The sequence below is a fragment of the Ziziphus jujuba genome, chromosome 10, assembly GCF_031755915.1.
Source record: "Ziziphus jujuba cultivar Dongzao chromosome 10, ASM3175591v1".
Lineage (NCBI taxonomy): Eukaryota > Viridiplantae > Streptophyta > Magnoliopsida > Rosales > Rhamnaceae > Ziziphus > Ziziphus jujuba.
The window spans coordinates 23,802,412-23,819,458 of NC_083388.1; the positions used below are offsets into that span (position 1 = coordinate 23,802,412).

At 32.7% G+C, this 17,047-nt stretch overlaps 2 protein-coding genes across 3 annotated transcripts; both read left to right on the top strand.

Moving 5' to 3' along the window:
* Window positions 1-7,880: 7,880 nt before the first annotated feature.
* Window positions 7,881-10,076, top strand: LOC107412194 (uncharacterized protein At2g34160). Its single transcript, XM_016019911.4, has 5 exons — window positions 7,881-8,247; window positions 8,974-9,022; window positions 9,330-9,392; window positions 9,481-9,545; window positions 9,650-10,076. The coding sequence occupies exons 1-5, from the start codon at window positions 8,140-8,142 to the stop codon at window positions 9,794-9,796; spliced, it is 432 nt and encodes a 143-aa protein (XP_015875397.1). The 5' UTR covers window positions 7,881-8,139; the 3' UTR covers window positions 9,797-10,076.
* A 685-nt stretch (window positions 10,077-10,761) lies between these two features.
* LOC107412214 (flowering locus K homology domain) lies at window positions 10,762-17,012 on the top strand. 2 transcript variants are annotated; one of them, XM_048468311.2, is made up of 7 exons: window positions 10,762-10,799; window positions 12,249-12,570; window positions 14,478-14,730; window positions 15,219-15,367; window positions 15,467-15,745; window positions 16,259-16,453; window positions 16,615-17,012. In XM_048468311.2, the coding sequence occupies exons 1-7, from the start codon at window positions 10,777-10,779 to the stop codon at window positions 16,789-16,791; spliced, it is 1,398 nt and encodes a 465-aa protein (XP_048324268.1). In that variant the 5' UTR covers window positions 10,762-10,776; the 3' UTR covers window positions 16,792-17,012. The 2 variants fall into 2 exon arrangements, with proteins under 2 accessions (XP_048324268.1, XP_015875416.1); XM_016019930.4 differs by lacking the exon at window positions 10,762-10,799 and adding an exon at window positions 11,477-11,677.
* Window positions 17,013-17,047: the final 35 nt, after the last annotated feature.

The window sequence follows — 17,047 nt, forward strand, 5'->3', positions numbered from 1 at the left end:
AACATCATGATCATATGCAAAGGTATCCTTGCTTTGCGTTATGATGGATTTTGATGGTGTTATATATTTTTATATTTGTAAATGTTAGTTAGGAAATGCAAAACAGATAATGATTGATTTCGTTGGGTTTGGGGGCATATCATACGTGATTGATATCTTAAACATGAAGATTAAAAAAGAATAGTGTTTTTTTTTTTCTTGCAAAATCAAACTAATAATACCTTCTGTTCTATGTTTTTTCGTCTTTTTTTGTTTGGTAAGAATTGTCATAATCCCTCGTATTTTAGTCTTTACTTGAGCTAAACTTCAAGTAACTTCTAGATATGTAAATTTTGTACTGTAGGTGGTTATAATTATTCTCCATTGAAATCTTTTATAAATCACCAAATTAAAATAAATAAATAAATAACAAAAACGAAAATTGCACAATTTCTCTAATTAATAATGCATGGTACGTATGAGAGTTTAGATTCAGAGAATTCGTACATAAAGTTTTTTTTTTTTTTTTTAGGGTGAATGAATTCGTACACAAAGTTATTACTACAACTCCTTCCACACCGATATTCATGGTAAATGGGTCACAACTCACAAGAGGAAGCATGTGAAAAATTAATTGCTTTGATCCCTTATGGATTTCACATGATTTTTCTGAAACATGAAATATCTGTAGCTGAAATGAAACCCTTACTGTTTCATATTCTTTTTCGTTTTATTTTTATTTGTCAGAATATATATATATATATATATATATATTTTATAGTATAGTTAATTAAGATTAAGACTAATCAATCAAAACAAATATTGGTGGTCTTTAACTAACAAATGTGAGCTGCAAGCAATTGGTCCAATTCATCAGATTGAGAGACTGTGACAACGACGAGAAATTGCAGGCTAAAGTTTTTGTGGGAGTAAAAAAGATGGAAGTGCTTTTTTGTGGGAAGTAAACTTAAATTCAAGTTTTATAAGTACTCTTTTTTCTGTCTCTCTCTCTCTCTCTCTCTCTCTCTATCAATCTCTCTTTTTCTTTACTGTCTTCAAATTCTCCCACACTATGAGTTGTGGCATTTTCTCAACCTTTTTTTTTAAATTTTTTTAAATTTATTTATTTTAATTTTGGTTTCCTGAACCGCTCATTTGATTTTGAATTCTAACTGTGAAAATTTCAGTACTGGGGTTTGGTCATGATATATTCAATCCTCTGCCATGCAAATTGGAATCTGCAGAGCAGTGTCTAACATATATAATTTTAAATCCCACAGCAACAATTATGGTTAAATAATTCAGACAGGATAAGCCATCATTGATTTTTTTTTTCTTTTTTTTTTTTATATATAATTTGTTTAAGAAGGGTTTATATGGACTGCTATAAACAGTCTCCTAAAAGATAAGATTTTAAAAAAAAAAAATTTATCCATATATTTATATGTAGTATATAAATGAATATCAAAAATATGGAAGCAAAAGAAAAAAAGAATATCTAGAATATTATACAAATTTGATGATTTAGTTAAATGTAAAAGATAATAATCATAATTTAGCAAATAATAATAATAATAATAATAATCGTATGGTAAAGTACATGCATTGGATTTGAAATTCTCAAAATTTTAACTTTATTTTAGAAAATAACCAATATATGGTTCAAAAGTGGTCAATTGTTGCACTGTGGCGTGCAAAAAAAAGCTACCTAAATCTTTGCCAAGCTTCCACCATGCCTTCCAAGAAAGATTTGTACATTATGCTGTATAACATTTGGCAGTTCTATAACACTGCCTACCACTCGATTAGGACCATTACATGGCCATTGGGATTTTTATTTTTTTTTCCTTTTTCTATTTTAGTAGCAATTTTTTTTTTTTGGGTTGAAATTTAGCAGCAAATTAAAATAGAATTAAGAAATTCAAAATATGGTCAAATTACAGAAAATAGGAAAACCATAGTCAAACTAAATTGGTCAAGTCCTTCGAGCTTTTTTCAAGGGAGAAATACTTTTCTGATCCATCTGCTTGGCTGCAGAGGAAAAAAAGAAAAAAAAACATAGAAAGCAAAGCCTCCCTGACTTCCAATATTCAGGTTTCCTTGCAACAGTGATTAGGATTAACAGATAATAACCGTACCAAGAGAAATTTTAGCCCCCCAAAACAGAAAAAGAGGAAAAACATTTACTTTTTTTGGTCAACTGAGAGGAAATATTCGAGTAGGAAAAACTGAGCCACACAACCCCTATAGTCACCTATAATCAAAAGAAACTATAAAAACTGTTTAGAAATTTCAATAAACCGTGTTGACCATGGAGGTAGTACTTATTAGGGGGGGATGTCCAACCAACCTTGAAATCTTTCACTTCCATTCGTGTAATAAACAGTATAACTTTTAAATGAAAAAATAGAAAAAAACAAAAAAAACAGGGGGGAAAAAAAAAGGCAGTTGACTGTGCACGACGATTTTGGGTTCTATAAGGTTGGAAGAAAAACCAATTTTTTTTGTGCGGCAAAAAGCTTTAGCCTAACTATGGGGGGGAAAAAAAAATTGAGAGAGAGAGAGAGAGAGAGAGAGAGAGAAATTATATATATAGAATTTTTTTTTTTTTTTGAATCATATATAGAAGTCAATATGTGGTGTATATGAGATAAAAACATAATTACCTGTCGTAGGAAACAACTGTAAACACAAAGAATTTTGTAAGAATCAATTGCTTATCCTTTTCACAATAACCTACAGGATTTTAGTGAAAAAAGGACCAAAACCTTTACTGTAGTTAGGTGGAATTGGAAATATATAGAAAAATAATAATAATAATACCATTTGAACAGGTTCTCATCCCGGCCCTTTCAAATATTCTCAACTTTTTTGCTCAATCTTTTGAATATTCCCACTTCTCTAGGCTCAATAAAGTCAAAAAGATTCAACCATTTCTTTTGAAAATTTTTGCATTTCCACTTTTTGATTAGTATAAAATTGAATAACAAACAAAAATTGACTACTTCTTCAGTGACATACAACCATATAGTACCCTATATTAAGCATACGTGTAAGTTTAAACTTATCCTCAAAAGAGGTACAGCTTTCAGACTGGTAAAGATAATCTTACTTCTAAGATTAAGTCTTACATTCTATCATACTTAAGTTGTATCCTCAAAATACTGATAGATTACCAAATATATACATAAAAAAAAAACCCACACAAATTTCAAATATGTGAACACCATAATCTTGGGAAATAAAGAATAGGGTCTTTTCATTTTCCACCATCCACAGTGTTTTTTTTTTGCTTTTTAACAAGTGGGAGCCACTATGTCACCTTATATGTGTACCTTAGAACAACACATTTTCTTAGCATAATCAATGGCATGAAGAGTTCCTGGGAATTGATGTTGAAAGCAGGAAATTTTGGTGGTGGGCTTCTAATTAATTCTGACCATTTTATTTATTTATTTATTTATTATGCCGTGGCCATTATTTTCAACATTTTTATCTCTTAGTTGTTGCCATAATAAAAATAAATAGAACGAAAATGGGTCTCACGCATGTACTACATCAGCGGACCAGATTCAACCAAAATTTTTGGCATAAAAGTTTCAATGCTTAATTATGTTGACCTTTGAATTTCTCTCTTCACTTATATTACTAAAATTAGTAATAGTTATTAAACAATTATATAGACAATGCATTTTATTTTGTTGGGCATAGTTTTGTGCTTAGTTTTCGGTTTTCATATATCCCCAGATCGTGCTTCCGATTTTAATCTAATTTTAAGCAAATATTAATACAAAAATGAATTTGGATATTTTTGTTTTGGTAATAGAAAATGAATTTGGATTTGTTTATTAAAAGAGGTGAATATTTATAATATTAAACCACTGCAACCTTCATTTATTTTTGTGGGGTCCGAAGTAGCTCTCTTCCATAAATGCCTCCGTTTAAATTACTTTTTGAAAATTTAGAGGAGGTTTTAAAAAGTTCAAGGTTGTCAGAAACACTATATATGTCTATTATCTAGTATTTATTTATTTAATTTTTCAACCCACTTCCGGAGGTTTCATATATATATAAAGATGCTGGGAGATTAACACTGACAAATTATGATCATTATCATATACGTGTGGATATAATTTGACTTTATTGTGTAAAAATAAGTCGGTTCAAGAATTTATATGGTTGCAATGAATTGACGGCAGGTTTGAATCTTAAATAAAGTTTGATTGACTTTAATCAAAATACAATTTTAATAATTAGCTTTTTGTTAATTAGGCAAACCAACTATTAAATCTTGTTCCCTTTTAACTAGTGAAACTTGGGAATTATCAAAAAAAAAAAAAAAAATGGTGGGGGCTTTTACGTGTTAGAATCTTTGAATCCATCCCTCCCTAGACTCTTGTTCTGTGAGCCGCGTCATTAACTTGCATTCTTTCTTACCTCTAGTTTACGCCAATATATTGAATGGTTAAATTAACCCGATTTTAATTAGTATTTAAATCATTGACAAATTAATAACATTTTGAATAATAAATATTTCTAGAAGATTCGGTGTTCCAATATTTTTGTGCGTACAGGACACATCCTCCAATGTTGACATTAATGACATGGTTTTTTTTTTTTTTTTTTTTGGGTAATACATGGAATTTTTTGTTGTTAATTTAAGAAGTATACGTTTCATGGGGGCAGAAAGTACCCATACTTATTTTAATTACACTGTAAATTAGCATTAAATATTTGCATCTTTTTGAAAACTTAATTTATTTATGCCTGCATGCATGTCTAAGATGCCTCGGGTATTTGTTTTCATTTTCATTTTTTTAATTTTTGGTGAGTGGTGGGGACTATGGAAAAAAAAAATGTACTAGAAGTTCTAAATTTAATTTGTTGTATGTTCAAAAAATAAAAAAAAGTTGTAAAAATCAATCCAGCTGAGCACTTAATTAAGCAAAACCATAACACTTTTAAGACCCAAGAATATAGATGCTGTAATATATCTTCCTAAATATAATATAATCCAGATTTGTGTTATTTATTAATATATAAAATTCAGTTACTGAGATTATAAGTCCCATAAAAATGACTTAGCCAAAAAAAAAAAAGGGTCGCATAAAAATAAAAAATGAAAAATATAATTTAATTATCAAAATAATGAGAATCTGGGGTGTGGTTAGGGATGAGTTATTAGTCCCAAATGCAATAAAATCAGTCAATTATATGGTGATGTATAAAGTTGAAGATGGGCGGAGTATCTGCTTTTTCAAAAACTTTAATCAGAGACTGGGATAGGAACATGGAGCTCGGGTAGTATTCAACGATTTCCCTATTATATATGCTCTCAACCATGAACATAAATTTTCTTTTGTTACACTTTCTTTTTCCAAAAGATGACAATTTGGATGAAGATCAAGATGAGGATTGGAAGGTGAATAAAGCAACCAAGAAGGATTAGTCAAAATCAGCGGCATATATATGACAAAATTTTGTTTTATCAAATCTTAATACAATGACTATTCATAGGATATATATTAATATATATTTTATTGATTAATTACTTAGGGGTATAATTTGTTTGGTTCACATAAAAACAACAGAACGTGCAATTTTCCTGAAATATATATTTTTACGATTGCATAGTTTTGCAGGTCAAAATTAAAAATTTCCAATGTCTTTCTGCAATTTCTACTGCTTTCTGTAAATTCAATTTTGAAAATTCAAGAATTTTCACATTAACTTGGTCTAATTTTTTGTTATTTTGTTCTGTTGGGAAGTATCGGTTTATAGTATTAGATGCCTATGGTATCCAGCTTTAATAATGTTCCCACAACAAAAGAATGTCGTTTAACACCAACATAGCGTTGTCACACTACCAACATCCACTTTTTCCCTTTACCTCAACTTAGTGAATTATGGTTAAAAACTTCGTCATAGTGATGCTAACGGGACTCTATATATACCAAAAGCATTTTTTAGCAAATTGCCTCTAAAAGAGTAAAAATCTTATAGCTAGCAATTGACGTTTGGAAAACATGTGTCAAATAGTTGGGTTGTGCCTTTGTTATTTCGATTTCATGGTGGAATAGTTTAATTTGAACCAACAATTCAGAAGTAGTTCCTTTCAACTTTTAAATGCAGAAAAATAATATTAGTAGTAAATTCACATGCTTAATTTATCAACATGCATTTTTTTGTTTTGTTTTGTGGTTTTTTTCTAGTACATTCTCAACATGCATCTACATGTGCCTATACTAAATGAAACGATAAAACATTGCAAAGCATATATGTTTTCATGGTTCTTTTTTTTTTTTTTTTTTTTGGGGGGGGACGATATGTTTTCATGGGTTTAATCATATAGGAAAATGCCGTGCAAGTTAGGTCATGCATGGTCTGCAAGGTGTACGGTAGCCTATTATTTTTAGGATGGCAAAGCATCTTTGCTTTCGTTCTGCTTTGGTTTTCTTAATTAATTTAAGAAAAGATCTTGTACGTGTGGTCCAGTTACGATCTTGCATATACCTCCTAAGACTTGGTCAATAATAAGCGACATAAACGTTCCAAGACTTTGAGCCAAAATAAATAAATAAATAAAACAGAAACATTCTTAAAGACGATTTCTCTGACTTTATTTCTGATTTCAAGTAATATCGCCAAAGAAAAAAGAATCAAAAGGAAAGAAAACCCAAAAACAAATTGGTTTGCTTAATTATGATAATATATGATGACCAAAAAGTTGGTGAGGAATCCTTAAGGTCCCAGCTTTGATATTAATAATGATCAAAACTAGGATCTCCTCTATTTTTCCTGTTTACATATTAAACATAATTTATAAATATTAGCTCCGTATATACTTTTGCATTGTCATTGTTATTGTTGTTCCATAAAGATGGAGAGTCTTGGACCCAAAGCATCTATTCTAAAGCTTCATATGTAAGGTTAAAATTATCTTTAATGATTTATTTATTTATTTTTTACAATGTAGTTAGTTTTGTTGCTTATTCTACATATGCTTATTCTACATATTGGCCATTTGAGATAAGAAAATAAAAACGAAACTTTCATTCCCAAAGAAAGTAAATAGAAAAAAGGTTGGGGTACGTTGTGTGGGCCTTTGCTTTGATTTTAGAAGAGGATGAGCACCATATATATATATGTAAAGAAGTAGACCCACCTCTTTAAATTCTTAATGGTTCCACGTAGAAGTTGACCATTCATAAAGAATGGTCACAATTTAGTGATTCTGATTTTGGTTTGGTTATATTCATGTATTAAAACCAGAAAATCACCTTCTTAAGCAATGTCAATCTCATTGCCTATGCAGCCTATATGTATTTTTATATATTATTATTTTGCACGTGAAAATAAGAAAGAGCAAATGAATTGAACATGTTCCACAAAAAGGATAGCATAGTGTTAGGCCGGTTTCCTTTTTGGTAGATAGATCTTACTAGCAATTTTGTTTGGACCACTGCACTTCCACGCCATCAAAACACTGTTTCAATTGGATTACAACTTTTTGATTGGGACTTCACCCTGCCCAAACACACGTCCTTTGCAATTGTTCCTAATTCCTAATTCCATACACTCTTCCACCTCTTCCTCTTTCGGTTTTGTTGTTTTCTTTCCATTTTTTTTCAATAAAAATAAAATAAAATTTCTGTCTTTAATAATCTTGGCTCTTTTGGTCAAAAGAAATGACCATGAATATTTTCCTTTGCATAAAGTTATGCTTGAAATTGCTTTTTCACTCAACAAAAGCCATAATTGGGTTGGGTTATGCTCATTAATTGGGCTTGAAAGATTATACACAATACTGAGAAGCCCATGATATCAGGCCCATGGTCCATTATCAATTCATGTGAGAGGGTTATAATTGTCAATTCACGACGTAACAATAAAAACCGTCTGGTGAACCCGGATCCTAACTGCCAAACGAACAGACTCCGTCCACTTTCTAACCAAAAAACAAGCACGTTTTGGTTTCTTATTGGCTTTTTTCCGCCAATACTCTCGGCCTATATAAACCCCAACCCTCCACAACAGATTTTTGCTACTTTTCTGAACAAACCCTTCAATTTTTCCCGCCCGATTGAAAACTTTCCTAGAAAGTACCACATAGAGAGAAAAAAATAAAAAAAGAAGAAGAAGAAGAAGAAGAAGAGAGAAATGGCAACTATGGTAGTATCATCCCAAGCCATTGAGACTCAGAAGAAGAACAGAATTCAGGTTTCCAACACCAAGAAACCGCTTTTCTTCTATGTCAATCTAGCTAAGGTATCAATCTTTTTCTTCTTTTTATCTTGAATTTGTTTTTTTTTTCTTTTGATCATGTAATGTTTTGTGATTCTGTCTGATTCTTTTGTTTGCAATCGAGGAAATGGAAGCTGAGTATTATTTTAATTTTTGATTTGCATTTTGGTTTTGACTTTAGTTTGTACTTGACTGAATCCATTCTTGCTTGTAAAGCTTTGGTTATTTGATAAATAAGGAAAATAGTTTTACAGTTTCGGATCAGAATGTCAGTCTTTCATTTTCTGGAAGCTGATTTTCTGAGGAAGATTACGAAAAAAAAAGGATCTAACTGAAAGAATTTGCACCTCTGTTTTATTGATCGGTTTGGATATCCCGTAGAATTAAAAGACTATTGAAATAATGGATCTTTGATTGTAGAACGCATTTCTCATTGGTTTCAATTCTTTGCTTGACCTATTTGGATTTGGAAGAAGTACATCAAAAAATATATATATATATATATAAATATAAAATATGTAGAATATTGAAGAAAGTTTTAGAAATCTGAATCAGGTCCTTTGAGAGTTCTTTAGTTTTGTCATTCATCTTCATTTCTTCAATGTAACTAGGAGATTACTTTTAGCAAGTGATTGGATAAGTATGTGACAGCTGTTATAATTCCTGAGAGCTTATGCTTCAATATTGATTCATTGCGTGCATGTTGTTGGATCTGTATTTTATGTTGAAATTGTTTGTTCTTTGATGCAGAGGTATATACAGCAGCATAATGAGGTTGAGCTTTCAGCCCTTGGAATGGGTACATTTTCTCGGACCATTTCTCATTGTCTTTTATGTATAAATAAACATATAATGTAATAGTGTTTTTTATCTTCCTTTTTTTTTTTTTTTTTTTTTTTTTTTTTTTTTTATCCCTTTATGTTTCCTATGTTATCCTTTTGATGTTTGAATGTGGTGAAAAAGAACATAAAGGACTGGCATACCAAGACTAACAATTTTTCGGGAGAATGTTGCATCATATTTTCAACCATATACTTTGCCAGTATCTATTGTTTGATCAATGCTGTTTCTGCTATTGCTTGCTAAGACCCTGTACTTTTTTGCAGCAATTACCACAGTGGTCACAATTGCTGAGATTTTGAAGAACAATGGACTGGCTACAGAGAAGAGTAAGTAATATTTCCTTGTAGCAATTATCATCTAACTTGCATGGTAGACACAGCTGACATGGTTTTCTTCATTTATGATATGCAACAGAAGTTTCGACATCTACGGTTGGCATGAAAGATGAGAACAAAGGTCGTTTGGTACAGAAGGCCAAGGTCAGTTGTCCATAATTGGGAGTTCTAATTTATGAACTGTTTGTTTATAAAATTCCTATAATATATTTTATCTGGCTGCTGAAACCTTTCTGTTTTACTTTCAGATTGAGATTGTGCTGGGGAAGTCTGAGAAATTTGACTCTCTTATGACTGCTGCTGTGGCATCTGCGACAGCTACTGAAGACAAGGAAAATGATAAGGAGATTGGCAAGGAAAACAAGAAGGAAAGTGGAGAGGAAAATGATAAATAATAGAAACCTACTTTTCAATGCCTTTTTCTTTTTTTTCTTTTTCTTTTTTTCTTTGTTGTAGTTTAATATTAACATTCTTTCTTACTCTCTGATCACACAGAGGTAAGTAGGAGAGTAGGCAGGTTTTCTGTTATTGAAGATCGTAGTATGGAATGGTTAAAAGAGTACAGAAAAACAGCAACTTTAAATAAGATGGCATTGTATAGAGGTTGCAGTTGCATGCTACTCTCTAGTCTCATCCTTTTCTGAGGGAGATGTAAAGATTTTCTCTGTTACCATACTATGTCTTGCTGGCTTTGTATTCATTTACACTTACTGCACATAATATGATGAGTGAATGGTTGATGAGGAAAGGAATTGCATTTACCTTTCTTCAGATTAGTCTGCAGCTTAATTTTTAGTCAAATTGGTTTTCTTTTCTAAAATGTGTTTATGGGAAGGAGTTATTCTACCAATTAAAGTTCTGTTCCTTGCAGAACTAATTCCGTTCATAATGAGAAAACAGCACAAACAGATGAGTTACCTGCTAATGTGACTCAGTGTAGAGAGAAATTAATTGGGCGTGATTACAAATCATGTGGTTTTAGAAAAAAACTTACTACTGCTTGAAAATCCAGGTGTGGTATTGGCCCACAATTTTGTGTCAATTAGGTGTAATCAAGATATCTGGTAAGTAAATTACAGTTTTACCTATATTAGAGACAGACAAATCATATAGTCCAAGAGTCCACCAACTCAATCATAAATTCTGCTTATCGTTTTCTCTGTATATTTGTAAACATGTTGAAAAAGGAAATCTCTGAATAACTGGGCATTTAAAGCCTTTTTCTGTCTTATAACTTGCAATTTCTCTCACTTGAAGCATCAGAGAAAGAAAGGCAAATTGGGATTTGCAGGTTCTGAATTCTGATTAGGGATTGACTAGGTTCACTCTTGTAAATTGCTTTGATCACCCATTAAAAAGATTTCCATTGTTGATCATGTATTCTGCGGATTATTTCGGGTAAATTCTTGCAGCTTTTAGGCCATTTTCGATCATATTCAACAACCCTTTTTGAAAATTGTTTTCTTTTTCTATTTGTTTTCTGAATTGCTAATGTTTTTCTTACATATTCTTTCTAATTAATACCATACTACAGTCGAGAACTGGCAGCCTGGATCAGTGTTTGAATTTTGCAAATTTTTTTATTTTTTATTTTTTAATTTACAAACAATTTTCTTTATCACAATCTTCTTGGTTATTTTTCCTAATGTTTTTCGAAATAAAAGAAACAAAACTACTAAATAAGAATTATGTCAGTTTCAACAGATCCAGAAGAAGGTGAAGCTTATGACCCAGTCAGGCAATGATTTTGAGTGTTTTGAGTCAGAGATTCGATATTATTGATTAGAAAAATAATAATCCAATTATTGCTGAAGATGATGGCCTGCTCGGAAACACTCTTTAGATATAGGGGATAAAATGAGAAAAACAAAGAAAATTAAGGGCCAACCTACAAATGAATATTACAATTGACACCATTTAGGGACGGGACGGACCGCCTTCAAATGTAGGGTTATTTTTGTCATTAAACTATTAACCGAGGTCAATATACAAATTCATACTTTTATTGGGACCCACAAAGCAAAATTCCGGAAACTTAAACACCTGTCCTGCAATTACCACTGCTTTTGCTTCCCCTAACACCCCCAATCAGATAAAACAATCAGCCCCGACCTCTAGTCTTTCTCTCTCTATCTGTAAACCCCTTTCGAACCCTAACCCCGACCGCTTCTTTCTCTTTTCTTCCAGGATTCAAGATTCAAAAATCTAAGCCACCTTGCGGTTTTTAGGTTCTTTTGCTTTTTGTTCCGCTCCTATATTTGCTCATCGTAACCCATGTAAGTATAGAGAAGGTTTCGTGTTTTGGTTTATTTTAGTTTTCATTTTATTGTGTTTTTAGGGTTTTATGACTTCTTCTTGATTACTGTTATCTTAAAATTGAAGCTCCGCTTTCGCAAACTGCTTTTTCAGCGTTCTTTCATTGTGGGTTTGTTTTATTTATTGGAAGCTTTAGGCTATGAATATTACCATTTTTTTTTTAAACTATATTCTCCGTTATGTAATACTCTTTTTCGAATCTCATTGTGTATCCAATCTCTTGGTCTTAAACCCTTGCTTTTGGGTTGGTAAGAGAGAGGATTTCTTGTCCATGGTATGCCCTAAAGTGGGTCAATGTTAATGCATTGGATTTCCTATCCTAGTATTACAGCGAACTGAGTTAGAAAGTTTAGAATCATAGAGATAAGTGGCTAACTCCTTGTAGATATGCTGTGAGTTGTAGGATAATTAAAGGTCTATGCATTACTAAAATAGATCTCTGCTGCGTTATAATTTGTAAAAATTATTAAATTAGATTGTCTGCCTTTATTTTTTCGAGTATTTATTTTGGCTTTGATTAATGCAATGCAGCGCTACATATATGGCTGAAGTTGATCAAAGCTATAATGAGCAAGAGATAGATCATGTACCTGAAAACTCAGAGGTACCCATACTAGAGGAATTGCAACCTGAACAAAAAGAAGAAGAACATGATGAAGAAACTGTGGTTGGAGGAGGAGTCGAAAAGAAGTGGCCTGGATGGCCTGGCGAAAGTGTATTCCGGATGTTGGTTCCTGCACAAAAGGTTGGTAGTATAATTGGGCGTAAAGGGGAGTTCATCAAAAAAATAGTTGAAGAGACAAGAGCTCGCATTAAAATTCTTGATGGTCCTCCTGGGACAGCTGAGAGAGCTGTAAGTTTATAATTTCATTTATCTGATCTGTTGAATTTTCTGACTAAGATGTGTGAATGGTTAATAGCAGTAATGTGCAACAGGGTGTATCCAGTTTTTTTGTCTTTTACTTTTTACCTTTTGTTTTTTATCATTACAATTATTGATTTGGCATTTCTCTATTCTCTTTATTGTTGATTTTGATGATATTAGTTACTTGGTTTGGTGAGCAATTGTAAGATGCAGTGAGAAAGTTACCTGGTGTTTATAAGTTTTTGTTTTGCTGTTGAAAATTTGTATGCTTTCGGTTTTTTGTTATGACCTTTATGTTCTTATTGTTAACCTCAGACATATTGTACAGCACTTGTTGTCAAGGCAACTGCTAAAAGGATGGGAAACCAGGCTTTTTAATTTTGACTAGAAATCAATAGATGTGAAGAATGTATAATATATGGTTGTGATCTTAATTTTTCTCAATTGTTTTTTTTTTGAAAAAAATGGAAGTGAAAACGTAATAGACTTTTAAGCGTAAAAAATTCCTTCTCTTAGTTAAGAAAAACTTCACATCTAAAAAAATCGGGTTAAAATCTTCATTTGAGAATCATGGTAAAACGAAGGAAAAGCGCATAATAACTAACAAAGAATCACTTGGGAAAGAGATTAAGAATAATGAATAAGTGTCATCAAATAAACAAACATAATCGGTGTTAGAGATTCTTGATTTTTCTGACACAATCCTCATCATCAAGAATTTAAAATTGTTCATTTACATCCCTTAGCTATGCTAGTTTCCTTGTAAACTTGTGTCAAGATGTTTGACAGAACCGAGAATTTCATGGTAAGTACCCTATAAGCATCTTTCGTATCTAGCTCTTCTCTTCTGAAACTCCACAGAAACTATAAAAATGAATTAAGAGAATGATGAAAATTGGATATCAACAACTTAAATATAATGTTAAGTTTAAACTTAAATTTACTTCATAAAGTGTAACTGAAAGAAGACAAAAGGAAGCATCATAAAAGTAATCCCTAAAATATGACTATAATTCCCTCTATTGTAATAACAACAATGAATCTGTGCAGGTTCTGTGCTCAAATTTTTAAGGCAACGACTCAATCATCAATAAGATCCCAAACTTGAAGAACCAATGGTCCAGATTGCAGAGATCAGCATTGAGCATTACAAAGTGCTGAAAAGTTGATCTGAGTAAACACAAACACTACTCGAACAATTGTACCAAGAAGCTCTGCAATTATCTGGTAACTTCAGAACCTGGATGATTGATGTCTTGCCGCAGATGGTATACACAATAAAAGAAACCAATAATCAGGACAGACAATAGTGAAGATTAATGTTATATAAAGGACATATGATTTTGAGGAATAAGTAACTAAAAGAACTAAATATCAATTTTACCAATGTTAGTGAGTCAGTAACTTATCTAAGTTCGTGGAGACATGTAAATGTTGCATTCACTGTGGTACGAAATATTTGTATCTTTTTTTTTTGGAGATATTAAGGACTATGATTTATGGTTGTAGATTGTCATTTCATCCTTGAAGATTTAACCTGTAAAGAATAATAAAACATTGGCCATGTTTGTGAAGGAAGGAAAGTAGTGTAATTGAGCAACTAATTTCTATCCTTATAATACAAGAAAGCTGGTGGCTTGTTAAGTCAGTGGATTCAGTGTCATTATGATGTATGTAAGGGCAGATTATACTCTTCCAGAAAAGGAAAATGCAGTTAGGTCACAATCACGAAAGATCAATGTCATCTTTTTATTTTTTATTTTATTTTATTGGTATCTGTTTAAAAGAAAGGACTTTCCTCTGGACTACTTGTTTGTAGTCTGTTATGCAGGCGCCTTATTAATTAATAAAACTACATCTGTTATTAAAAATATACTGATGTTACTTTTGAATAGGTTATGGTATCTGCCAAGGAAGAGCCCGATTCTTCCCTTCCTCCTGCTATGGATGGCCTTTTGAGGGTTCACAAACGCATTGTTGATGGCTTGGATGGTGATTCTTCTCATGCTCCAACCGCGGCGGGTGGGAAAGTGTCTACGAGGCTGCTTGTAGCTGCCTCACAGGCAGGAAGCTTAATTGGAAAACAGGGAGGAACTGTTAAATCCATTCAAGAATCATCTAATTGCATAGTTAGAGTTCTTGGAGCAGGTTGGTGTCTGCAGATATCTTATAAGCTTCTTCAATTTTTCCATATGCTTTCTTAAATAATAAACCTAGGGATGCATGGTGATATTCAAATACTAAGCTATTTGTTTGCATGGTGATAAGAACTGTATGATATAGTTGCTTTTCTTTTGGGTCAGTTTGTTATATTTAAGATGACAGTAGTTAATTGTAGTTTTTGAAAAAACTCTTATTTAAATGTTGAATGAATTTTATTCACTAAGATTAAGTTCCTGACAAAAATTTAGAAGCTGATTGGTCAAAACCTGTCTATACTTGTTAATATTGTTTACTCCAATGCTATGCTGAGTATCTGATAAAAAGAATGTCTGTATGTTTCACAATCTTATCGTTCTCTTTTTCTAATCCTGCCTTTCTGCTGGGTGGATATGCTTTTCCTTTAGTTGCTTTTGATAGTTTGCCACATCCTTATATTTCTCATTTTGTTGGTTTGTTGCAATGATTTTCTGCAGAAGACCTACCAGTTTTTGCTCTTCAAGATGATAGAGTTGTTGAAGTTGTTGGTGATGCAGCTGGTGTGCACAAAGCTATTGAGCTAATTGCTTCCCATCTTAGGAAATTTTTAGTTGACCGCAGTATAATTCCAATAATTGAGATGCATGTGAGCTTTCTGTTCTTGATGCCATTGCAGTAATTTGAAGTGACTTTCAATGTTTAATTTGGAGCAAGGACATGCTAATTATGTCTTATTTTCCACCAGATGCAAATGGCGAGTCCTCAGGTGGAGCACATGCCACCTCACCAATCATGGGCGCCACCTCAAGGACTTGCTCCTAATGCTGGAGGAGGTCCTGGATTTGGACACAATCCTCAGTACATGCCACCTCCCCGGCAACTAGACAATTACTATCCCCCTGCTGACTTGCCGCCACCTATGGATAAACAACCTCACCATGGTATATCAGCCTATGGAAGAGAAGCTCCTATGGGTGTCCATGGTCCGTCAAATGCCCAATCGGCACCTTCAATGGTTACACAGGTTATTTTATTTTCTTTTTTGCCTCCTATTTTTTCTCCTTCTAAGTTATGGTGATGTTGCATGTTATGCCATTAGTTGCAAGATTTGTAAAAGATTATTGTGCGTGGGGTCCATACATCTTCTAAATTTTTTTTTATTATTTTGTATTTTTTATATTTTTTTCTCTCTTTGGTGAAGGCAGAGATTCTTTAATCTTGTCTGTGATGTATTCTTATTGTTTATATATTTTTTTTTCAGATTAATAAGTTAATTCATCAGGTAGTTAGGCAGACCAACTTTGGTTCTCTTGGTAGAAACATTTTGCCTATTATTTAGCCATGTTATTTCTGTGTTAGCATGACAGGAAGTGGGTGAGCATGTACTTTGCTTATTGTTGCTTTGACCTTGCTTGTCCATAAAATGAACCTTGGTTAATTTCCAGAGCCTTTGTATCTACAAGTGGCTGCTGATGCTTGTGTGGTTTTGTTTATTTTTCTTTCTCTGTATGTAATTGTTGGTTTTCTTGTTTTGCAGATTACCCAGCAAATGCAAATTCCGCTTTCTTATGCTGATGCTGTTATAGGGACCGCTGGTGCAAGCATAAGCTACATTCGACGAGCTAGTGGGGCAACTGTTACAATACAAGAGACCAGGGGTGTTCCTGGGGAAATGACAGTTGAAATCAGTGGCACCGCTTCCCAAGTCCAAGCTGCTCAACAACTGATACAGGCAATTTTCTTTTCCCTGGACTTTTACTTCTTTTTGTTATTAATTTATTTTAACATTCTCATTTGTATCTTTCCTTACCCGTAACCATAAGCTCTAGCTACTTAAGATTGCAGTTTGATATGGATAAGCATGGTTTCATAGGGAGATGATTCTTTGTGCAGAATTTCATGGCTGATGCTGCTGGATCAGCACAGGCCCAAAGTGGGGGTCAAACAGATCAAAGTTACAATTCTTATGCGGCTCATGGTTCGGTGTATGCATCCCCACCATCCAATCCGGGACATGTGGGCCATGCTGGAGGCTATGGTTCTGTATATGGTGCAAACTATGGGTATTAAGTAGGGAATTTCAATTTGGGTTGTCATTGTTGAGACTATAGAATGTTGTCATTGTGAACTCAGTGCAATTATCAAATAGTTTTATTAGGACAATTGTAATATTCTACTTTGCTTTTTATTGTCAATCAATTAGAACTAGTTGCAGGAATGGTTTTTTGTGTGCATTAGGCTAGCCATAGAGTTAAGCCAATACTATATAACTAACTATGATTTTCTTTCAAGCTCTCTTTTTCCCCCCTGTTTTTGTCAAATGGAC

Excerpts from the sequence above, each read along its gene's own strand:
- LOC107412194 (XM_016019911.4), top strand. The coding sequence starts at position 8,140 with ATGGCAACTATGGTAGTATCATCCCAAGCCATTGAGACTCAGAAGAAG. Across the intron at positions 8,248-8,973 it reads TCTATGTCAATCTAGCTAAG|AGGTATATACAGCAGCATAA; the intron begins GTATCAATCTTT and ends TCTTTGATGCAG. Across the intron at positions 9,393-9,480 it reads TGGACTGGCTACAGAGAAGA|AAGTTTCGACATCTACGGTT; the intron begins GTAAGTAATATT and ends GATATGCAACAG.
- LOC107412214 (XM_048468311.2), top strand. The coding sequence starts at position 10,777 with ATGTATTCTGCGGATTATTTCGG. Across the intron at positions 14,731-15,218 it reads AGTTAGAGTTCTTGGAGCAG|AAGACCTACCAGTTTTTGCT; the intron begins GTTGGTGTCTGC and ends GATTTTCTGCAG. Across the intron at positions 15,746-16,258 it reads CACCTTCAATGGTTACACAG|ATTACCCAGCAAATGCAAAT; the intron begins GTTATTTTATTT and ends CTTGTTTTGCAG.